The 23,287-nt window shown below is 46.4% G+C and overlaps 1 protein-coding gene across 1 annotated transcript in view; it reads left to right on the forward strand.

Annotated features, from left to right (window-relative positions):
- The first annotated feature begins 562 nt into the window (after positions 1–562).
- The window catches only part of LOC310837007 (non-structural maintenance of chromosomes element 4 homolog A-like), a 29,791-nt gene continuing 7,066 nt past the window's right edge, over positions 563–23,287 (forward strand). Inside the window, exon 1 of the mRNA XM_083723128.1 lies at positions 563–1,090. Within this exon, the coding sequence (XP_083579254.1) occupies positions 1,045–1,090 (46 nt within the window). The 5' untranslated portion in view covers positions 563–1,044. The remainder of the gene's footprint in view (positions 1,091–23,287) is intronic.

Here is a 23,287-nt window from a genome sequence, read left to right on the forward strand (position 1 = left end):
TCCCCACTTTTCCCTCCCCCCTCCCTTAAAAATAAATTTGGAAAGGGAACCTACCTTAACCAATTGCCCTCTCCGGGGTCCCAAATTTAAAAGTTTTCCCACAGGGGGGGGGGAGGGTACTATTTTAATGATACATCATTTGTTTTAAAAAATTATCCCACTGGTGGGTGAAGGAGAAATTATGCTGGGGGGCAGTGGCCGGTGCGCCCCCCTTCTCCTCCTCCCCCGCGACGCCTCCTCTTCTCCCGGTCCGTCCGGTCCTTTCCCGGCCCTCCGCCGGCCTCCACGGGGCCTCCCCGCCCACAGGGGATTTTTAGGGATTTTTTGGTGATTTTTGGGGCGCCCCCCGCTTGCCCCCCCTGCCTCAGGCGCCCTCCTTTTCCCCGCCCTCCCTCCTCACCTCCGAGTCCACTCGAAAATGGCGCCGAAACCGAAAAAACTTTGCAAATTTCATTGTAGCGAGAGTGCAAAGGCTGCTGGGAGCGGGGGGAGACGGGGAGCAGGCACCGCCCAGAGCTTGGGGGGGGGGGGCATCGACCAGGGCGAGGCCGGGCTTGGCTGAGCTGAGCTGAGCTGGGCGGGGGGCGCCCTCTCTCCCTCCCCATCTCCCTGCGCCCGTGGAGCCTTGCGGAGCTCCTTGCTCTTGGCGCGCGCAAGTCAGGGCGCGTGGGAAGTTTCGCGCGGAGGCTGCTCTTGTGTTTTTTTATTCGGACGGATGAACGGACTGGGGTGGGGGGCGCGTGAGAGCGAGGGAGGGAGGGGCTCTCGGGGGCACTGCCCGAACCTCTTCGCCTTGCTGCGCCCTTGGAGAGGTAATAGCTTCTCATTTATTGGGGACGCGAAAGGCTGAGTTTATGCAACAGATGCTGTCATTCTCTTATTCTCCTTCTTCTTCCATTGCATTATGGAGCCGTGGAGGCAGTTCTGCGCGCGCACCTGCGATACTCAGTGCGGTTGTTTTTGAAGAGGAAAACGTTAAAATAGCACACACTCACCTCAACCATCCCAATAAATGTGTGTGGGGGGTTATTCCCCCCCCGAAAAATGCGAAGTGGGGGTGAATTGCATCGCGTTCTTGTCTCAGGGAAGGGTAAGTTGAGTCCGGATGTTCCGTTTTCATTTTAAGATGTCAGGACTTGTGAGCTTAGCCCTTCAGACCAAAGCCCTTTTTACTGTGTGGCTTATTTTAAATGAGTGCGGAGCCTTGTGCATTGACAGCACTGTACTGTATAAATAAAAGTTAATAAAAACAAGGCGATTATGTGCGTGGCAGGGCATGCAGGAAGGCTGACCAAAGGCTCTCTTGGGTTGAATCATTCTGGCCAGGGGGTGTTCTGCTCTGGAGGGCAGCTTTCGGGAGAGGGAGCTGGTGGGAATCTCTGATATTTTATTCCTTCCTTCTGCACAGAATGGACCACTCCTTTGCTGGGGGAGTCCCGGGAGAGAGCAAAGGGCCTGTGTCTTGTGGGTCCAAAGTGGAGAGCAGTCCTGATTGAGTGTTAATGCTACCTTTCTCTTTTCTGCCTCTGGGGCAGATGTGTGCCATCCATTTAAATCACATCCAACACACAAAACATATTTTTTTTTGCTCTGGTTGTATGGTGTATGTGTTGCACCAAACATTGAAATAACATTCAAAGTGCGTGACTTTACCCAAATAGTCCTGGAAACTGTAGTTCATCCCACAAAGCTACAGTTCCCACACCCTTACCAAACTACAGTCCACCATGTTCTCTGGGGGAAATCATGTGCTATAGATGTGTGCTGGATGTGCCATATGGTGGCAGGGGCAAGGGATAAAAGCCAGGACTGAATGGAAGAGGAAGGTGACTCAGAGAAGGGAAATCCTGTGGTCTTCCAGATGTTGGGCTCCTAGCAGCCAGCAGGACCAGTGGCCAGGGATGAGGGGAGCTGGGAGCTCACCAACATCTCGCTGCTCCCCCTTCCTGCTGTCAGAGATATTGTGCATTTGGAGCAACTTCGATCTGAGACCCCCTGGCTGTCAGCTACGTGGCAGGAGGGACATGGTGCCCTGTGCAAAGATACATTTTTGCTTGGCTGAGAATCATGGATGCAAGAAGTGACATGCATTGCAGGAGTCACAACCTGCTCCTGCAGGGTGTCTAGTTGTTCCTGGACTGCCCCATCAAATTGTTGCATGTGTGGGTCATGATGGGCAGTCAAAGATGAAGCTTCCATGGTGCCCAGAGTAAACTGAAACACATTTCATTTCTTTCAAACTTAATTAATTACTACTATTTTAACACTTGGTACAGATAGGACACCCAGCTCTTAGAATCCAGTGCAATGTGAGGTAAAACAGAGCAGACATAGGTTATGTTGTTGTCAAACCAGTGGTCAGAAATGCTTGGAAGACAAGGGCCTTTTGCGAAATCAGAGGATGCAAGCTATCATCTTGTTTATTAATAGGAACAATTAAGGGGTACCAGGTAATTAAGAAAGGTATTTGGTTTTTTGGGGTCCTGTCTGTTGCGCCCTGTCACTTTCCCTGTCCCTTCCCCCACCTGATCTCCACCAACTCTGGAGAGAAAGGCTGAGCAACATCCACACATTCAGCTGAGAGTAGTCAGGCTCTGCACTGTGGAGTTGCCCCCTGGTGGGGTGGAGAGGGGAATGCAGTTACCTGTACTTTACTGGGATTGACTGGTTCCTGCTTTGCAGGGTCAGATCCGCACTGGAGGGTGGAAGGCAATTCCATTTTTTATTTGCATGTTAATTCATCACTGCTTCTGCTCAGTAAGCAGCAAGCATGCTTGTGGCCTGGGATTTTTAATTTGCAATTGTATTTTAACTGGCAGAGTTACAGGTGCCACAAAGTACCCATTCTACATTTATAAGAATTCAGCCTTTTAGTGTGGCAGCACCTACACTGTGGAACTCCCTGCCTCTTGAGATCAGGTAGGCGCAGTCACCATATGCTTTACAGTATCTGATAAAACATTTTAGTTACAAAGTTGATGTGAGTTTAAGTCTATATTTAGTCTACTGCTATTTTATCTTTTAAAAAATCTAAAATTACTGTATTGTTGTTGTTTTTTCTTATTGAAAGCTGATTTGAGCTTTGTTTTGTTTTGTTTCTACAGCCAAGCAGTGGAAACTTTTTAAGAAATAAGTAAATATATAACTCTGTGAACTGAGGTCACTGTTGTTCCCATTTTACAAATGGCAAATCAAGGCTGACAAGAAGAGAACCATTCTAGGCAGAAAGCCTCCATGTCTGGTGATGCAGGGGCCCGGGGTAAGAAGAGAAGGTTTTATATGCCTTTACTTCTGTGGTAGGAGGGTTGCGTTGTCCTTGATTTAATTTTATGCGCTCTATTGGAGTGCATTGCCTTTTGGGGTTAGCCTTTGTGTAGGGTTCACTGAATTTAGATTCCATCAGAGGTGCGAGGAGGAGTAATTGATCTGACTTAAGGAGGGTAGACAAACAGTAATAAAATGTTATGTTTTGCACTCTGTCGTGGGAACAGGATTTCAGTTCTTATTTGAATTAAAAGCATGTATTTATATGTGTGTATGCCACTCAGAAAGGGACGAAGGTGGCGCTGTGGGTTAAACCACAGAGCCTAGGACTTGCCGATCAGAAGGTTGGAAGTTCGAATCCCCGCGATGGGGTGAGCTCCCGTTGCTCGGTCCCTGCTCCTGCCAACCCAGCAGTTTGAAAGCACATCAACGTGAAAGTAGATAAATAGGTACCGCTCCAGCGGGAAGGTAAATGGCGTTTCCGTGTGCTGCTCTGGTTCGCTAGAAGCAGCTTAGTCATGCTGGCCACATGACCCGGAAGCTGTACCCTGGCTCCCTCGGCCAGTAAAGCAAGATGAGCGCCGCAACCCCAGAGTCGGTCACGACTGGACTCAATGGTCAGGGGTCCCTTTACCTTTACCTATGCCACTCAGAAGTATGGGGGAATCCTACATTGCATCAAATAGTTCATCTCTTCCTGAAACAAAGCCTATTTCTTTCAATTTATTTCACAGGATTATTATTATTATTATTATTTTTACAATTGAGCAACAAAACATTTCTTATGAGTTTTAGACCACCACTTCCGGGTCAGCGCCATCGGCGAATGGCGGAGTTCCTCTGACCGGAGGAATGGGCTCCGTGGAAACTGGGTCCTCCTGTCGCGGCGAAGATGGGGACCCGCTAGAAATCCCAGGTGGAGAAGCCTGGGAACGTGGGGTTCGGCTGAGCACCAAGAGCGCCTCCCCTACTCACGAGGAAACCCCCTTTTCGGGGCGCCGAAGTGAAGTGGGGTGAGCAGCGCGGTGCTGCGAACCGATTGCTACTTTCACGGAGGGAAGCCGCACAGCCATCGCCGGAGAGCGCTGACTTTTTCCTGATGACAATTGGACTCTAAAACAAGTACCCGTGAGTAAAAAACGGAAAATTGGATAAAAAAAACCTGCTAAATTTGTGAATTAGGCAACGAGTGGGAAGGTTTAAACAGGAAGTCCGCCTTCCGCTTTTTGTAAACAGACTGAAGCAAAGACCTTACAACCTAATAGCCTGGAAATCGTTTAAAAGTTGGAAATTTCTTGCATCCATAACTAACAAACCCCCCTGGGAAGCAGGAGAAAGGGGGGGGGGATCTGACTGTTGAATCCTGCAGGAGGAGAGTTAAGTAAATTAAGCTTCCATCGTCCCAAACCTGGGGAATGGGGTGTCAGGACAGAAATTAAATTGAGACGTCCATTGATTGAAAGGGGAGCGTTTTTGACAGATAGCAAAAAAAAAGGAGAAACAAATCAACTTCAACGCCGCTTTCTGCTTTTCTGCATTTTGAGGAAACAAAGTATTAGAAATTGAAAGTAATCTTCTTTGTTGGATACATTTTTAAGACGGATACAAATAGAAACTGTGTCCCCTAGAGGGAGCCTGTCAGTTTGTTGTTGCAGTCTACTTGAGAACTTACATCTGTTTCATTGTGACCGTGGGACCAGACGTTTAACCTTGAACAGAAATGACTTGGAAGGAAGTTTTGGTGCCTGCCCTTGGCAAGATAAGTGTTATGCTGGAGGAGCTGTGTGAGAAAATGAATGTGAAGAATTAAAAGCTGGATTTGATGGCTGCTGTAATCAGCAAATATGATTCAACAAGAAATAAGGATAAAGAAGTTATACAGCGACCAACTCATAAATCTGGTTTGACAAGGCAAGTCCAAGGGCAGAAGAAGATGGAAGAGGTTGGGATTACAACCCAAACAACACAAACGGAGAGACCCAAAGTCCCACAGGAACTAAAGTTGTTGCAGTGGAAGATGGAGCTTGGAGTTTATCTGGAAGTGACTGGAGGCAAGGAAGCTCTTATCTCTGGTGGGGCTAGGAAGCAGGTTGACAACTACTCTTTGGATAAAGTCGATGACAAGATACCACGAAAGAAACCAACAAAAGACAAAGAATGGTATAAATACAAACAAGAACAAGAAAATATGCAGAAGGGGCATAGAAGAGACCTAAGGGCCTCGGACATAAGATCACCAGATTGATGGACTGGATGTAGTGGGTTGAAGGGACTGACATAACCCGTGACCAGGAAAAAGGGACGTTGGACTAGAAAAGTTTATAATAAGGGGGGGGAAATTATTCTTTGGAATTTCTACAACATTAATAGAATATTAGGAACATGCTGAAAAGGAACCAATTGGCTTTAGTAGAAAGGATTTAAGGAGTAATGTACAAATATGGTTTAAACTTTGAAATTTTAAGGTATTTTATGTGTAAAAGATTGAAAGGATATGTGGATTTAATCAAAAAGATTTTTAAATCTTAGTTAAGTTAAATTACTTAAATTAAAATTGAAAAATATGGGAAGAAGTTGCTGGAATAACAAATTAAAGTGGAATGCAAAAAGGGAGGTGTGAGGAGGTCCAAGAAATAAGTAATTGAAAAGATGTAATTTGAGATTTGTACTTTTTTCTTTTTTTCTTTTTGTGTTTTTTTCTTTTTAAATGTGTTTTTATGAAGTTCTGAATAAATATTATCTTTAAAAAAAAATAGACCACTAAACATCCAGAAATCAAAGGGATATACAGAAACTAAATGCAGCAAATAAATGATAAAAATATAATAAAGGAATGATATTCAAAATACAGTTCTGGCTGTGATCAAATTAACAATATTAAACAAGAAAAGCCTAGGTGAAGAGAGCCCACAATTTTGGGAGCCTGGAGGTGAGCCCTGGAGCCTCTGCCCCTCTTCTCCCACTGTGTCTCTGACCTTCAGATAACACTGCTGCTGATTCCGGCCCCCCCCCCCCTTTTCAGGGGTTTTTTGTTGTTAGATACAGTACTTTTTTGTCTTATATTTGCTGCAGAGATGACATTATATAAAATGTGAAATGACTTTTTAGTATGTATTTACTATGTATCGCGCACTCATACATATTATATAATAGTATGTATTGCTTATAATTGTGTTTGCATAACTTTTTTGTATTTGGTGCATATTATGTTATGTGAATGCAGATTTCCAAAGAATAGCAAGGAGAGACAAGAAGACCTTCTTAAATGAGCAATGCAAAGAAATAGAGGAAAGCAATAGAATGGGAAGAACCAGAGATCTGTTCAAGAAAATTGGAGATATGAAAGGAACATTTCGTACAAAGATTTCCACAATAAAGGACAAAAGTGGAAAGGACCTAACAGAAGCAGAAGACATCAAGAAGAGGTGGCAAGAATACACAGAGGAATTATACCAGAAAGAAATGGATGTCTCGTATACCCCAGGTAGTGTGGTTGCTGACCTTGAGCCAGACATCCTGGAAAGTGAAGTCAAATGGGCCTTAGAAAGCACTGCAAATAACAAGGCCAGTGGAAGTGATGGCATTCCAGCTGAACTATTTAAAATTTTAAAAGATGATGCTGTTAAGGTGCTACACTCAATATGCCAGCAAGTTTGGAAAACTCAGCAGTGGCCAGAGGATTGGAGAAGATCAGTCTACATCCCAATCCCAAAGAAGGGCAGTGCCAAAGAATGCTCCAACTACCGCACAATTGCACTCATTTCACACGCTAGCAAGGTTATGCTTAAAATTCTACAAGGAAGGCTCAAGCAGTATGTGGACCGAGAACTCCCAGAAGTGCAAGCTGGATTTAGAAGAGGCAGAGGAACCAGAGACCAAATTGCAAACATGCGCTGGATTATGGAGAAAGCTAGAGAGTTCCAGAAAGACATCTACTTCTGCTTCATTGACTATGCAAAAGCTTTTGACTGTGTCGACCACGGCAAACTATGGCAAGTTCTTAAAGAAATGGGAGTGCCAGATCACCTCATCTGTCTCCTGAGAAATCTCTATGTGGGACAAGAAGCTACAGTTAGAACTGGATATGGAACAACTGATTGGTTCAAAATTGGGAAAGGAGTACGACAAGGCTGTATTTTGTCTCCCTGCTTATTTAACTTATATGCAGAATTCATCATGCGAAAGGCTGGGCTGGATGAATCCCTAGCCGGAATTAAGATTGCCGGAAGAAATATCAACAACCTCAGATATGCAGATGACACAACCTTGATGGCAGAAAGTGAGGAGGAATTAAAGAACCTTTTAATGAGGGTGAAAGAGGAGAGCACAAAATATGGTCTGAAGCTCAACATCAAAAAAACGAAGATCATGGCCACTGGTCCCATCACCTCCTGGCAAATAGAAGGGGAAGAAATGGAGGTAGTGAGAGATTTTACTTTCTTGGGCTCAATGATCACTGCAGATGGTGACAGCAGCCACGAAATTAAAAGACGCCTGCTTCTTGGGAGAAGGGCAATGACAGGCCTAGACAGCATCTTGAGAAGTAGAGACATCACCTTGCCAACAAAGGTTCGTATAGTTAAAGCTATGGTTTTCCCAGTAGTGATGTATGGAAGTGAGAGCTGGACCATAAAGAAGGCTGATCGCCGAAGAATTGATGCTTTTGAATTATGGTGCTGGAGGAGACTCTTGAGAGTCCCATGGACTGCAAGAAGATCAAACCTCTCCATACTGAAGGAAATCAACCCTGAGTGCTCACTGGAAGGACAGATTGTGAAGCTGAGGCTCCAGTACTTTGGCCACCTCATGAGAAGAGAAGACTCCCTGGAGAAGACCCTGATGTTGGGAAAGATGGAGGGCACAAGGAGAAGGGGACGGCAGAGGACGAGATGGTTGGATAGTGTTTTCGAGGTTACCAGCATGAGTTTGAGCAAACTGCGGGAGGCAGTGGAGGACAGAGGTGCCTGGCGTGCTCTGGTCCATGGGGTCACGAAGAGTCGGACACGACTAAACGACTAAACAACAACAACAACAACATGTTATGTGATATTAGAGAGGGTTTATTGTGTTATATGTTGTAACCCACCTTGTGGTGGCATGTGAATTTGAGAAATAAATGTATTGTATATTTTGATTTTATATTGTTTAATAAATGTTTGGGTTCACTGCTTAGAGAGTTATATACTTTTATTTACTGTGAAATTCTTCAAGCTTTCTGGAGAGTAAGTGGTCTATAGATGGAAACAATAATAAAAAGACTACTACTGCTACTACTACTAATAATAATAATCATAATTCAACACTAATCGCCCTTGGGAAGCTGCCAAGCATGTCCCAGTCCAGGGCATTCCTAGGTATGTAAAAGGACACAGGAAATTCACAGGAAATTAGCATATTCATATCTAGGTTTCAGCAAATTAAGATGGTGGGTGGATGAGGACTCACTGGCCCTGTGCTATGCAGCATCCCCAACCATTCCTGTAACCCAAAAATGAAATAATCTTATATGTATATGCAGGGCTTTTTTTCAGCCAGAATTTGCTAGAACTCAGTTCTGGCACCTTTCAGGTGGGCGCCATTGCAAATATAAGAGAAGAAGAGAGGTATTCATGGTGAGTTCCGCTGTTCTGGCACCTCGTGTTCAAGAAAAATAGCACTTGCTATATGATAAAATTGTAAGGATGTCATCATGGTGCAGTTCATGTGGTCACTGACAGGTGCTGCTGCAAACTACAGCATAGTGACCAACTGGGTTCTCAGAGCTGCTGGGCCATCACAGCAGTGCCAGAGATGGAGGAGGAGGATATCCCAGGCCAGTCAGCAAGCGCTTTAAACCCCTGTCCACTGGATACAAATGCCCAGCTCGCACCACTACTGACCTCCTTCCTTCTCTGCGCCTGGCCATGGAATCCACCTCTGTTGCCACTGATTGGCATGAGGAGCAGAAGGAGGAAAGGGCCCAGAAATGGTGGCCACTTGGCTTTTAGATCTGCAGGGGACTGTGGAGAGGCGAAGGGCTAAGCCACCTCTTGCTGATCCTTTCAACGTCCTCTGATGTGTGAGGTTGGAAAGATGAGTGTGGGGCAGGCTTTGCAGCATGGGCATAACGGGGGGGGGGCAGGCCACTCTCAGCCAAAATCAATACAAATTTGAGGTTCTCCCCCCCCAACAAAAGCCTGTTCCCCCCACTCAACAAAAATCCTGGCTAGGCCCATGCTTTGCCGGCTTTCCTATGCACTCCCTGCTGTTGCCCCTGGGAGGCGGTGAATAAAAGGGTGAGTGTTCCCACCCCTAATTGCTGTGGGATGCTGGGGTAGGGAGCCTATAGCTTTTTGGGTGAGGGAGGGGCTTTCTCTTTCCTTTAAAAGTCTGCTGCTTCCATAAGATCCATGGGGGAAGGTGAAACAAATGTAGTAAATGGCAGGCAGAAACCTGTAAGTAATGGAATTGGCAAATGCAGTATTTTAAGAACATCTGCAATGCATCAGCTGAGAAATAATTCCCAATAAATTAAATGGGGCTTCCAGGTAAGTGTGCACATAATTGTGCTCGGTTTTGGTAATTTGGTTGAAGAATGAAAGGAGAATTTTGTGTATGCCTAGATCCAAGTTTGGGACAAGTACTCTTTGATGAGAGAGCCACAGCTAAAATTTAAAATCACAAAACATGCAGAAAAGTAAAGCATGAAAATATAGGCCGTTAGGCATTTAAAATATTCCCTTCTAAGTTATTTCCAAAGCTTCCCATTTCCCTTAGCATAGAAAGAGACCACATTTGGTAAGTTAAACATAGTTTACTCACAAACTCTTCAATGGTCAGATTCATGTGCTTTTCCAAATAGCAGCTAGCAGAGCTGTACCTATGTGCCTCCAAAGTTAGGAGAGAAACTAACAATCAAACTGGCTATGGGGCAGTGAGATAGAGCTCCTTTGGCTTAATGACAGCTGTAGGGAAATAATGCCATGATTTGAGCAATGAAAAAAACGAGTATTTTCAGTGCTGTTTGCAAACAAATAGAGCCAGCTTTGCAAACATAGACTTAACTGGACCAAGTTGTCTCAAGTTAAAGGTAAAGGTAAAGGGACCCCTGACCATTAGGTCCAGTCGTGACCGACTCTGGGGTTGTGGCGCTCATCTCGCTTTATTGGCCGTGGGAGCCGGCATATAGCTTCCGGGTCATGTGGCCAGCATGACTAAGCCACTTCTGCCGAACCAGAGCAGCGCACGGAAACACCGTTTACCTTCCTGCCAGAGTGGTACCTATTTATAGACTTGCGCTTTGACGTGCTTTCGAACTGCTAGGTGGGCAGGAGCAGGGACCCAGCAACAGGAGCTCACCCCGTCACAGGGATTCGAACTGCCAAAGTCCTAGGCTCTGTGGTTTAACCCCACAGCGCCACCTGTGTCCCCTGTCTCAAGTTAGGAAACAGTAAACTTAAAAAGAGACCCCAGTTTCCTCAAGGTGTGGAATCACATTTACAAATCTATGAGTGTTTACCCAGAAGTATGTTTCATTGAGTTCAACAGGGTTGGGTCCCTTCTGTGTTTAGGGTCACAACCTAAGGAACTAGTATTTCAGTTTATTTGTGTATAAATAGAAACAACCATTTTAAAAGATGGAATAGGTAGATTTAAACATTTTTGTTCACTCCATAGTAAATGTGCATTGATTGCAGATTTACTTCTAGTGAGTACAGGATTGAAGAAATGCAGGAGGCCAATCCTATTCAGAATCAAGTCTTCATTTAGTGTGGCTTATACATAAGTTTGTGTAAATTAGTTTGCACAGGTCTCTCATATATTCACACAAGTAAATTTGCCTTGAACTGCCACTTGTGATGCATGCACTCAGTTATTTATTTTCTCCCTTCTCCCCAAACTTCATTTATTGCAGTTTTAGCATGAAACCAGAAGGGGGAAATCCAAGACTAGCAGAACACAGCAAATCCAGGGTCAATGGGAGGAGAAGTGATTCTGGCATTCTGCTGGGTTAATGTGTTTTTTTCTAACTCAAGCTTCGCAAGCCATTCTGGTGAGACCTGCAGGAAGTAATAAATACCAGGTGCCTGAATGATGCGGATTCACAGAGAAGGCAAGAACAGGATGCTGGACTCAGTGGACTAAGTTGCCTTGTCAAGGGAAAGGGTGGGAAACCAACCAACCAACCAACCAACCAACCAACCAACCAACCAACCAACCTGTGAGAATGACAGGCACATACCAGGGAGTAAGTCCTATTGAACTCAGTGGGACTTACTTCTGAGTAAAAATGCTTAGGATTGCAGTGTGAGACCGCACACTCCTTACCCAGTTACCTGGGAGTAAGCTTCATGGCATTCAGTGGGACTTACTTCTGAGCAGTCCTATGAGGCTTAACTTACATACAGTAAAGGAATAAACACCCGCACAGGTTTCCTAAACAAATGTTGGCTGATGAACCTTTGCAATTAAATAATTTAAAGTTACATTTCCCTGCTGATTCTCTTAGATTTCTCATGATCTTCTGGACCACCGCCTCGCAGACATGGGGATACAGGGCATAGCCTGTAACTGGCTGCGCTCTTTTATCTCTGGTCAGGGACAGAGGGTGGCACTAGGGAGGGAGATGTCTTCGCGCTATTCCTTGGTGTGTGGAGTGCCGCAGGGCGCAATTATCTCCCCGATCCTTTTTAACATCTTTATGCACCCCCTTGCCCAGATTATCCGGAGCTTTGGACTGGGCTGTCACCAATATGCTGATGACACTCAGCTCTATCTGCTGATGGATGGCCACACTGACTCGGCCCCGAACACACTGACCAGATGCTTGGAAGCTGTGGCTGGATGGTTTCATGGGAGCCGATTGAAACTAAATCCTTCAAAGACAGAGGTTCTCTGGCTGGGTCGGGATGGCATGGGGATGAGGGACCAACTCCCTTCTCTTGCGGGGGCCCAATTAGTGCCATTGCCTTCCGTTAAGAGTTTGGGTGTAATCCTTGACGCCTCCCTTTCCATGGAGGCGCAAGTTACAGCAACAGCCAAGGTGACATTTTTCCACCTTCGCCGCATCAAGCAGTTGGTCCCTTACCTTTCCCGCCCTGACCTGGCCACAGTGATCCATGCGACGGTCACCTCCAGGCTTGACTACTGTAATTCGCTCTATGCGGGGCTGCCCCTGAAGCTGTCTCAGAAACTCCAGCGGGTGCAGAATGCTGCAGCGAGGCTCCTCTCTGACATGGGAGCATATTCACCCAGTGCTTTTCCAGCTGCACTGGCTCCCGGTGGAGTACAGGGTCAGATTTAAGGTGCTGCTTTTGACCTTTAAAGCCTTTCGCGGCCTAGGACCCTTGTAGCTACGGGACCGCCTCTCCCGATATGCCCCACGGAGAGCCTCAAGGTCCATAAATAGCAACACCCTAGTGGTCCCAGGCCCTAAGGAAGTCAGATTAGCCTCAACCAGAGCCAGGGCCTTTTCAACACTGGCCCCGGCTGGTGGAACACTCTTCCTCATGAGACCAGGGCCCTGTGGGATCTGACTTCTTTCCACAGGGCCTGTAAGACAGAGTTCTTCCATCTGGCCTTTGGCTTAGAATCAGTTTTATTCCCTCCTCCTCTTTCTTTTTGCTTTCTCCTCCTGAGAAGAGGCTGCATCCTAATGTTTTAATGTTGTATTTTAATCTTTTTTAAATTGTATTTTAATCAACTTGTTTTTATTATTGGTTGTTAGCTGCCCTGAGCCCGGTCTTGGCTGGGGAGGGCAGGGTATAAATAAAATTATTATTATTATTATTATTATTATTATTATTATTATTAAAGATTGTAGGAAGGGATAAATACAAAGTGCTTCTTACATCAGCTTTACCATTTCCTTCATTTGTGGCAGGTATTTTGTCCCCAGTATAAACAGGACTTCGTTGTTGTAGTAGAGAAATATGAAAAAGTGAATGGCAGCCTTTTTTTTAAAAAAAAATTATTAAGGATTTTCTTGTTTTACAGAGGTAAGTGTAATGCCTCGTATTTCTTTTCCATGTAACATTTTTACAAATCCGTTTCATTTGTTGAGGCATTAGGGGGAGAAGAAAAAAAAAAGAAAGAAAAAAGAAAGGGGGTGGAGGGAGGGGAGATGGATGGGGGTGGGGTCGGGTAGCGGTGTTTCTATTATGCTTAATGTATAATAGTTTGGTGTCAGCGTTGCTTGTGTTGTTCACTTGTGTTCCTTTGGTGGTGAGAGAGGTTGGGGTTGGCCTAGGGTGTGATTGTTTGTTTGTGATTGGCTGTGGTGATCTTTGTTTTCGTGTGTGAGTGAGGTGGGTGGGTGTTTTGGATCAGGTTAGCCATATTGATTTGTATGCTGTTGGTGGATTCTTGCCATTGTCTTGTTGGGCTGTGTATGTGATAAAGGGGAGCCATACCGGGGTGAAGGCGTCGTCTTCTGTTTGTCCCCGTGTCAGTTTCAGTTTATTAGTTAATTTTTCTAGTAGGGCTGTTTCCCATACTATTTGGTACCATTGGTCCATGCTTACTCCTGACAGGTCTCTCCAGTGTCTGGCTATGATGTTTCTGGTTGCTGAAAGTAGGTGGGTTATGAGTTCTTTGTGGTGTAAATGGGCATTGTTGTCTTGGAAGATGTTTAGTAAGGCCAATTCTGGGGTGATGTCTAATACTTGTTTAGTTATTTTACATATTTCTCATGTGGCTGTTGTCCAGAATAGTTGGATTTTGGGGCACTCCCACCACATGTGGAGGTATGTGCCTGTGGAGGTGCACCCTCTCCAGCATTTTGGTGAGGGTCCTGGGTGTATTAGCGCTAGTTTCCTTGGTGTTAGGTACCACCTGTAGGTGAGTTTCAGAGTGAGTTCTTTTCTTTTCGTTGATATGGATTTAAAGGGGGGTTTAGACCACTGTGGGACGCAGGTGGCGCTGTGGGTTAAAGCCTCAGCGCTTAGGACTTGCCAATCGAAAGGTCGGCGGTTTGAATCCCTGCGGCGGGGTGCGCTCCCGCTGCTCGGTCCCAGCGCCTGCCAACCTAGCAGTTCGAAAGCACCTCCGGGTGCAAGTAGATAAATAGGGACCGCTTACCAGCGGGAAGGTAAACGGCGTTTCCGTGTGCGGCTCTGGCTCTCCAGAGCAGCGATGTCACGCTGGCCACGTGACCCGGAAGTGTCTCCAGACAGCGCTGGCCCCTGGCCTCTTAAGTGAGATGGGCGCACAACCCCAGAGTCTGTCAAGACTGGCCCGTACGGGCAGGGGTACCTTTACCTTTTACCTTTAGACCACATTCTGGTCCATTGAGTGGGGTTAATCTCATAGCCTATGTCATTCTCCCATTGTTTTTTTATTGCGTCTAGGGGATTTGCGGGATTTTGGAGTAGTATTTTGTATATTGCGGATACCGTCCCTTTACTGTTTCCCTTTGTTGTTAGGCAGCCTTGAGCTTTTTCCCAATGAAGCTGAAGAAAGCTCATTTACAAGGTGACACAGGGAGAGGGAGAGTTGGAAAATCCAGAGAGGCTGCATGAAGCAGAAGATAGGATCTTCTGTGGGTTTGCAACTGTGTGAAAAAGTACCGGTAATTCTAGACTAGAGGGAGGGACCAGGGGGGCTGGAAGCTGGGAAAGAGAATCATAGAGTTGCAGAGTTGGAAGGGACCCAACCACCGGAAATATCCATTTTCCTTTTCCCTCTCTTCCACATCTCAGAGATCAGTTAAAAGTGATGAAGAGATCAGATCTCATCACCCTCTCCTTTTTTCTTATAAACAGGAGTCTTTGTCATGATTAAACAATTTGAATGACAAGTTCACAAAATAAGCTATTTGGAGTTTTGCTTGCTTATAATATGTGGCTTATAATATCTTTGTGGGGGGTCTGTTTGGATGAGAGGACAGCATACATGTTTATACCATGTGAATGCTTGTAGCAAATAAAAAAAAGTGATGCTGACATACGAAGTACTTTGTATTTATCCATTCCTGTAATTTTGAAGGAAGCTGTAGCTAATCCATATACACCCAGGTAACTGGATAAAGACTCCAATTTTATACCATGATTCTAAGCACTTTTAGTCAGCAGTAAGTTCCACTGAGTTCAATGGGACTTACTCTCTGGTATGTGCCTAATCATTCTCACAGTTATTGTTACTATATTTATATGTATGTGCTGAGGAGAGCCCAGGAACATGCCTTCACCATATATTCCCCATCCCCAAGAAATAAATATTATATGCAAGGAAATAATAGCATTTCACTCCAGAACAGATACCTAATTCAGTAGTTGGTTTATGAGCATTTAGAAAAGGATGCTGCGATTACTATGACCCAGCATGGGTTTCTCAAAAATAAGTCATGCCAGACCAATTTGATTGCACTGGATCAAGGAAATGCTGTGGACAGAGTGTATCTTGATTTCAGTAAGGCTTTTTACAAAGTCCCCCATGATATTCTCATGAGGAAGCTGGTAAAATGTGGCTTGAACGAGGCAACTGTTAGGTGGATTTGTAGCTGGTTGGTGGACCGAACCCAAAGAGGACTCATTAATAGTTGCTCATCTTTCTGGAAAAAAGTGACAAGTGGGGGGCCACAGAGTTCTCTCCTGGGCCCATTGTTGTTCAACATCTTTATAAACGACTTGGATGATGGAACTGACGGGATGCTCATCAAATTTGCAGATGACACCAAACTGGGTGGCTAACGCTGCACAAATATATGTAGCTTAACATGAGTCAACAGTATGATGCAGGGTCACGGCCACTGCTGCTGCAGCTGTTGAGAGAGAAAGGTGGGAGGGGACTGGGAGAGGCAGGGAGGCCGCGTAGAAGTGCACAGCCCAGTCCAAACCCAGCAGGACGGCCGTTGTGTGGGCCATCCCCTGCCAGCAGAGGGGTGCTATAAAAGCCCCAGACCAGACTGGCTTCACCCCTGGTTGCAGTATAACAGACCCCATCAGGAAACTACTGAATCTGATTGAACACAGCAAGGCAACTAAACTCCCACTGACAATTACCGTATTTTTTGCACCATAACACTCACTTTTTTCCTCCTAGAAAGTAAGGGGAAATGACTGTGCATGTTATGGAGGGAATGCCTACGGGTGACGGGGGGACCTGCTGCAGTCGTGAGCAGAGGATCCATGGTTGCCCTTCCTTCCCTCCTCCGTGGCTCGCTTTGAAACAAAGCGGGAGAAGAGCCGCTGAGTGGAGAGGAGAGAGGGACAGAGAGCCTGCTTCTTTAAAGGAGCAAAGCGGGAGAGGAGAGGAGCCACTTACACGAGTGCGGTTGGTTCTTTAAAGCAAGCAGGCTCTCTGTCCCTCTCTCCTCCCCACTCAGCTCACTACATAGCAGCAAAGTTTTTCAGCTCACTAAGCCGGGGATGAGCGGGGAGAAGGGAGAAAAGCAGAGCCTGCTTGCTTTAAAGGAGCAAAGCGGGAGAGGAGAGGAGCCTTCTCCCCTTATCCCCCTTTTCTGCATTATTAGCAGCATCCTTCTCCACACACCCCATGTGTGCTCCTTGTCCCTTGAGTGCTTTTCCTTCCCTCCCCACTTAAAACGTGGTTACAAAGCACGGATCCACATGGATCCTCAGGATTTTTGCACTGGGTCACCCCAAATTCACCATCAGATCACATAGCATGTCCATGGCTACATCTTGCACCAAAAAATTCACGCACCCACTGTTGCCTGGGGCCGCAGTGGTGCAAAAACGTGGTTACAAAGCATGGATCCACATGGATCCTCAGGGTTTTTGCATTGGGCTACTCCAAACTCACTGTCAAATCACGTGTCTGTGGCCACAGCATGAACCACAAAAATCATACATCCACTGTTTCGTTTAGAATATTTTTTTTCTTGTTTTCCTCCTCTAAAAACTACGTGCGTGTTATGGTCGGGTGCGTGTTATAGAGCGAAAAATACAGTATGTCCCTAGACATCCTCAAAGCTTCTGATTGCTTAGAGTGGAAATATCTATTAGCAGTAGTAATTAATATGAAATTTGGCCCAATGTCTTACAAACAAATATACTCCTGAGCCATATTGTTAGTATTGCAAGACTAACAATAAGGACTCTAATACCATAGCAATCCACTGACACAAAATCCTACACATACACTATGTGGAAGAATAGAAGCATTGCCACCTGACCCCACCCCACTCACCATTCCCTCTCCCCCTTCTTCCCCCCGCTTTTCTTCCTAACCTAACACTGTATGCAACACTAACGTCTCACAACAAATGAAACTGATCTGTAGAAAGCACAACTTGAAAAAATAGATAATGCAAGTATTTTTGTAAACTAATAAATCTTTAATAAAAACATAAAACAACAACAATGTGATGTAGCAGCAAAAAAAGAAAAAAAAGAATCTAATGCTATTCTAGGCTGTATCACCAGAGGTCTAGTGTCCAGACTAACGGAAGTCATAGTCCTGCTCTATTATGCCTTTGTCAGACCACACCTGGTATACTGGGTCCAGTTCTGGGCACCACAATTTAAGAAGGATGTTGATGAGATGGAACATGTGCAGAGGAGGGCAACCAAGATGATCAAGGGCCTGGAACCCAAGCCATATGATGAATGGTTGAAGGAGTTGGGTATGTTTAACCTGAAAAACAGGAGACTGAGAGGCAATATGATAGGTAAAGGTAAAGGGGCCCCTGACCATTAGGTCCAGTCATGACCAACTCTGGGGTTGCGGTGCTCATCTCGCTTTACTGGCCGAGGGAGCCGGCATACAGCTTCCGGGTCGTGTGGCCAGCATGACTAAGCCGCTTCTGGCGAACCAGAGCAGCGCACAAAAATGGCGTTTACCTTCCTGCCGGAGCGGCACCTATTTATCTACTTTCACTTTGATGTGCTTTCAGACTGCTAGGTTGGCAGAAGCTGGGACCGAGCAACGGGAGCTCACCCCGTCGCGGGGATTCAAATCGCCGACCTTCTGATTGGCAAGCCCTAGGCACTGGGCTTTAGACCACAGCACCACCTGTGTCAATGGTGATATGATAGCCATCTTCAAATACCTTAAGGGCTGTCACATGGAAGATGGAGCAAGCTTGTTTTTTCCTGCTCTTGAGGGTAGGTCTTCAACTAATGGCTTCAAGCTACAAGAAAGGAGATTCCAACTAAACATTGGGAAGACTGTTCTGATGGCAAGAGCTGTTTGACAGTGGAATGACTCCTTCAGGAGGTAGTGGACACTCCTTAACCGGAGGTTTTTAAGCAGAGCTTGAATGGCCATCTGTCATGGATACTTTAGCTGAGTTTCCTGCATTGCAGTGGGTTGGACTAGATGACCCTTGGGGTACCTTCCAATTCTACAGTTCTATGATCCTTCAGAACTTTGAAAGTGTTTAAATAGCTAAGGTTGATTCACTTTACATGATCCATACACAGGAAAGCAAGGGGTGTGTGAGCATTTTTTCTGCCAGAGGCAGTTCCCTGGCAAACTCTGGGAGTCCAGGGCATTAGGATTGTAACAAAAGGGCACTTTCTACTTTAGACTCTCAAAAAGCATTTCTTCACCTTACATGGAATCTAAAATGACTACAAAATTATCATTTCCTGATAATCAGTAATCAAACAAAAATAATATGGAAAGGAATCATTTTAAAAGGAAACCAGAGGGTCTTGACTGATCTTATGGAAATTCAGTCTTTTAATGACCCTGTAACTAAATAAATCTAATTCAAAACCTGATTTCAGATAGACAATTACTGCACATGAAAGTTCTGCTTTTGACAAACAATTTGCTTTTACTGTAAGGGATACCCATTTCCCCTTTGGTCATACAGCCATAATACGTCTTAGGATTTTTTTGTATTCAAATGATAGATTTCCTACTTTTTATGCCCCTTACGAATAGATGATGTGTGTGTGTGTGTGTGTGTGTGTGTGTGTGTGTGTATGCAAACACACATTGGGTCTGTGTGTGTGTGCCAAACTGGGTCTTTGACCCGGGTGACAGAAAGTCTAGTTTTGGCCCTGGTATATCCTATGTAAACAAGACTCTGGAGCTCCTTTGGCCTGGCTGGCTTGCTGCGCCAGGGGAGGGGAGGCGACGGGGTGGCAGGATTGAAGCCGAGGAGGAGGAGGAAGAGGCTGATGGGTCTGTCCCAGAGACTGGAGGACTTCTGGAATCGTCGTTCCAAGGCAGTAGCTTGCATCAGCAGTATCTAGCTGCCCTTGAACTTTACCAAGAGAACAGGATAATAACAAGTAGCCACCAATTTAAACAATGCATTCAATCATCATTACAAACCCTACATTTGCTTCTGGGTAAAAACCGACAGCAGAGCCCAGAAGGAAGAGGCATCTTTTTTATAAAAGAAATGATTTCCTGTGGGAAAGAAATTAAGAGTTTCAATCAGGGGTCCATAAACATGCCATACATTTAGAGCCTCCCTCCCTCTGGCCAAGACTATTGGGGAGTGTAGTTTCTTAAGAGATGGGAGTTGTAGCTCTGTGTGGGGTAAAACTATACAGTTCTGAGGATTCTTTTTGTGTGTCTGTGAAAAGTGTTTTAAATTTTTGGTGTGTACATCTAGGCTGCAGGGAAACCCAAGTTCAAACTCCCATTGCATTCCTTTCAGATTTAAAATTGACATGGCACAAACCCTTTCTCCAAAGCCTTTTCCCTCTACCCATTCCAGGACGTGAGGGGAAGGAAAATAAAGTGTGGATAACTTCTTTTTTTGTTGGTTTTTTTTGTTTATTATCCACCCTTCACCCTAAGGCCCTAGGGCAATTACAGCTTTAAAACACATCAAAAACAATTCAAAACAGCTTACAACCACAAACATAAGGTGGGTCCTGAAACATACGCACCTCAAGTGACACTAGGGCTCTCCCAGTTTGTTTCGGGCCCCACACATCAAGCAGGCCACACGCTGGATTTGATCTTTGGCGCCGGTATAGATGTGATCATGTCTCCTTCGATGAAGGTGCCATGGTCTGATCACTACGCTCTGAAAGCCAGGATTGATTTTCCACCCCCACCCTGCTTAGGTGGCAAGCCAATTTGGGCTCACCCGCAGAGGCTGATGGACCCTGATAGATTCCGTCAGGCCTTGCGGGACCTTGCTCCCCCTGGCAACTCATTGACTGAGCTTGTTGAGGACTGGAATATCCAGCTCCTAGCAGCCATCGATGAGATCGCACCTAGGCGCCCTCTGCACCCCCGCAGAAACGGGGCTCCCTGGTTTACCGAGGAGCTTCGGAAAATGAAGCGGGACCTCAGACGGCTAGAGCGAGTATGGCGGGGTGCCCGTGACGGAGCCTCAAGAACATCTTATAGGGTTTTTATGAAAACCTACGAGATGGCAGTGAAGGCTGCTAAGAAGTCCTACTTCTCGGCCTCCATTGCCTCCGCTAGCTCTCGCCCGGCACAATTATTTAGTATAATTAGGTCTTTAACGTCCCTTGAAGGACAGCCAAATTTAAATAACAATTCGACACACAGCTGTGAGGCATTTGCGAGCTTTTTTGCGGATAAGGTCCTGTTGCTCCACCATGACTTCCCTGCCAATTTGGATACAATAAAGGAACTGGAGGCCCCTCGACTGTCCTCGGGTCCAGTATTGGACCACTTTGACCAGATATCCCCAGCCGATGTGGACAGACTCCTCCAAGCTGGAAAGCCCACCACCTGTCCTCTTGACCCGTGCCCATCTTGGCTGATTAGAGCGTGTCCAGACGAGGTGCGGGCCCCCCTGGGTGATATCATCAATTTGTCCCTTGGCACTGAGATATTCCCAGGGGAACTGAAGGAGGCAGTGGTGCGTCCGCTCTTAAAGAAAACATCATTAGATCCTTTAGATCTATCCAATTACCGCCCGGTTTCGAATCTTCCATTCCTGGTAAGGTGATTGAGAGAGCGGTTGCTGAACAGCTTGGTAGGTTTCTGGATGAAACATCGGCTCTCGATCCATTCCAGTCCGGCTTCCGCACTGGTCATGGGACCGAGACAGCTCTGGTCGCCCTAACAGATGATCTCCGCAGGCAGCTGGATCGAGGCGGGTCGGGGCTGATGATTCTTCTAGACCTGTCAGCAGCCTTTAACATGGTCGATCACGAACTCCTGGACCACTGCCTTGCCGACGTGGGGATCCAGGGCACAGTCCTTCAATGGCTGCGCTCGTTTCTCTCTGGTCGGGGACAGAGGGTGGCGCTTGGGGGGGAATTGTCATCACGCCACTCCTTGGTGTGTGGAGTGCCTCAGGGTGCGATTCTCTTCCCGATGCTTTTTAACATCTTTATGCGCCCCCTCGCCCAGCTTGTCCGGAGTTTTGGGCTGGGTTGCCATCAGTATGCCGATGACACCCAACTCTATCTGTTGATGGACGGCCATCCTGACTCGGCCCCAGATACACTGACCAGATGTCTGGAAGCTGTGGCTGGATGGTTACGTGGGAGCCGGTTGAAGTTAAATCCTTCGAAGACAGAGGTCCTCTGGCTGGGACGGAGCGATATGGGATTGAGGGGGCAACTCCCATCTCTTGCGGGGGTGCAATTGGTGCCAGCACCATCCGTTAAGAGTTTGGGTGTAATCTTCGATACCTCCCTCTCTATGGAGGCGCAGATTACAGCTATAACAAAGGCGGCATTTTTTCATCTCTGCCAAGCTAAGCAGTTGGCTCCTTATCTCTCTCGCCCTGACCTAGCCACTGTGATCCACGCGACGGTCACCTCCAGACTGGATTATTGTAACTCGCTCTACGTGGGGCTGCCCTTGAGACTGACCCAGAAACTCCAGCGGGTGCAGAATACCGCGGCGAGACTCCTTATGGGGTCTTCGCTACGAGATCATATTCATCCGGTACTATACCAGCTGCACTGGCTCCCGGTGGAGTACAGGATCAGGTTTAAGGTGCTGGTTTTAACCTTTAAAGCCCTATACGGCCTAGGACCCTCGTACCTACGGGACTGCCTCTCCTGGTATGTCCCACAGATAAATTTACGGTCTGCAAATAAAAACATCCTAAAGATCCCAGGCCACAGAGAGGTTAGGCTGGCCTCAACTAGAGCCAGGGCTTTCTCGGCCGCGGCTCCAATCTGGTGGAACGCTCTGTCACAAGAGACTAGGGCCCTGCGGGACCTGACATCTTTCCGCAGGGCCTGCAAGACAGAGCTGTTCCACCAGGCCTTTGGTCAGGGCGCAGCCTGACCCCCTCCTCTGGCAATCTGCACAGAATTTTGTTTGATGGTTGCCATTAATTTGATTTTAATTTGATTTAATTTTATAATGAATGTTTTTAGAATGTTGAACTATTTTGATTGTTGTTAGCCGCCCTGAGCCCAGCTTCGGCTGGGGAGGGCGGGATATAAATAAAATTTATTATTATTAAGTGTCAAAGGCCAGAGTGAGGAGGAGGCGAAGAGCACTTTTGCTAATGTGGCAAGAAGATCTGAGTATTCTGTTGGATCTGACACCACATTTAGCTTAAGAGGCTTCCACTGGAAATATATATATATAAATGCTGATTCACTTCCACCTGGAGCTGGATTGGGTGGCTCCTGCAGACCAATTAGACTGCTGCATTCTGGATCCTATTGTTCTAGGATTCAGCTCAGTACATAACACCCCTCCTCTCTAAGTTCCAGTCCAGCCTGGGAGGTTGCATTCATAGTCCTCAAGGTACACCAGCCGCCTACATATGTGTTGCCCCTTTACAGGCCTTTCTACGGGCCTCACTGCTCAGCTGTCCCCTTGGGACCCCTCTGTCCTGCCTTCCTCCCGGTTTTCTCCTGGGAATCATTGCCATAGCTGGTTGCAGTGGTGGCGCCAGCATTGCCCCCCCCCCCATTAGCACCTCATACGACATGGGAGCAGTCACCCTGGTGACTATGCCAGGCCCAGTGGCGTAGTGTGGGTTGTCAGCACCCGGGGCAAGGCAAGTAATTTGCACCCCCTAACCCGTGGATTTGCGCCCCCCAACCCGTGGATTTGCGCCCCGTAACCCTAACCCTCAGATGTTGCGCCGGGTGCAGCCGGCCCCCCCTGCACCCCCCACGCTACGCCACTGGCCAGGCCTGCCTCAAAATTCTTTGTGTAC

The sequence above is a fragment of the Podarcis gaigeae genome (genome assembly GCF_964106915.1).
Source record: "Podarcis gaigeae genome assembly, chromosome: Z".
Classification (NCBI taxonomy): Eukaryota; Metazoa; Chordata; class Lepidosauria; order Squamata; family Lacertidae; genus Podarcis; species Podarcis gaigeae.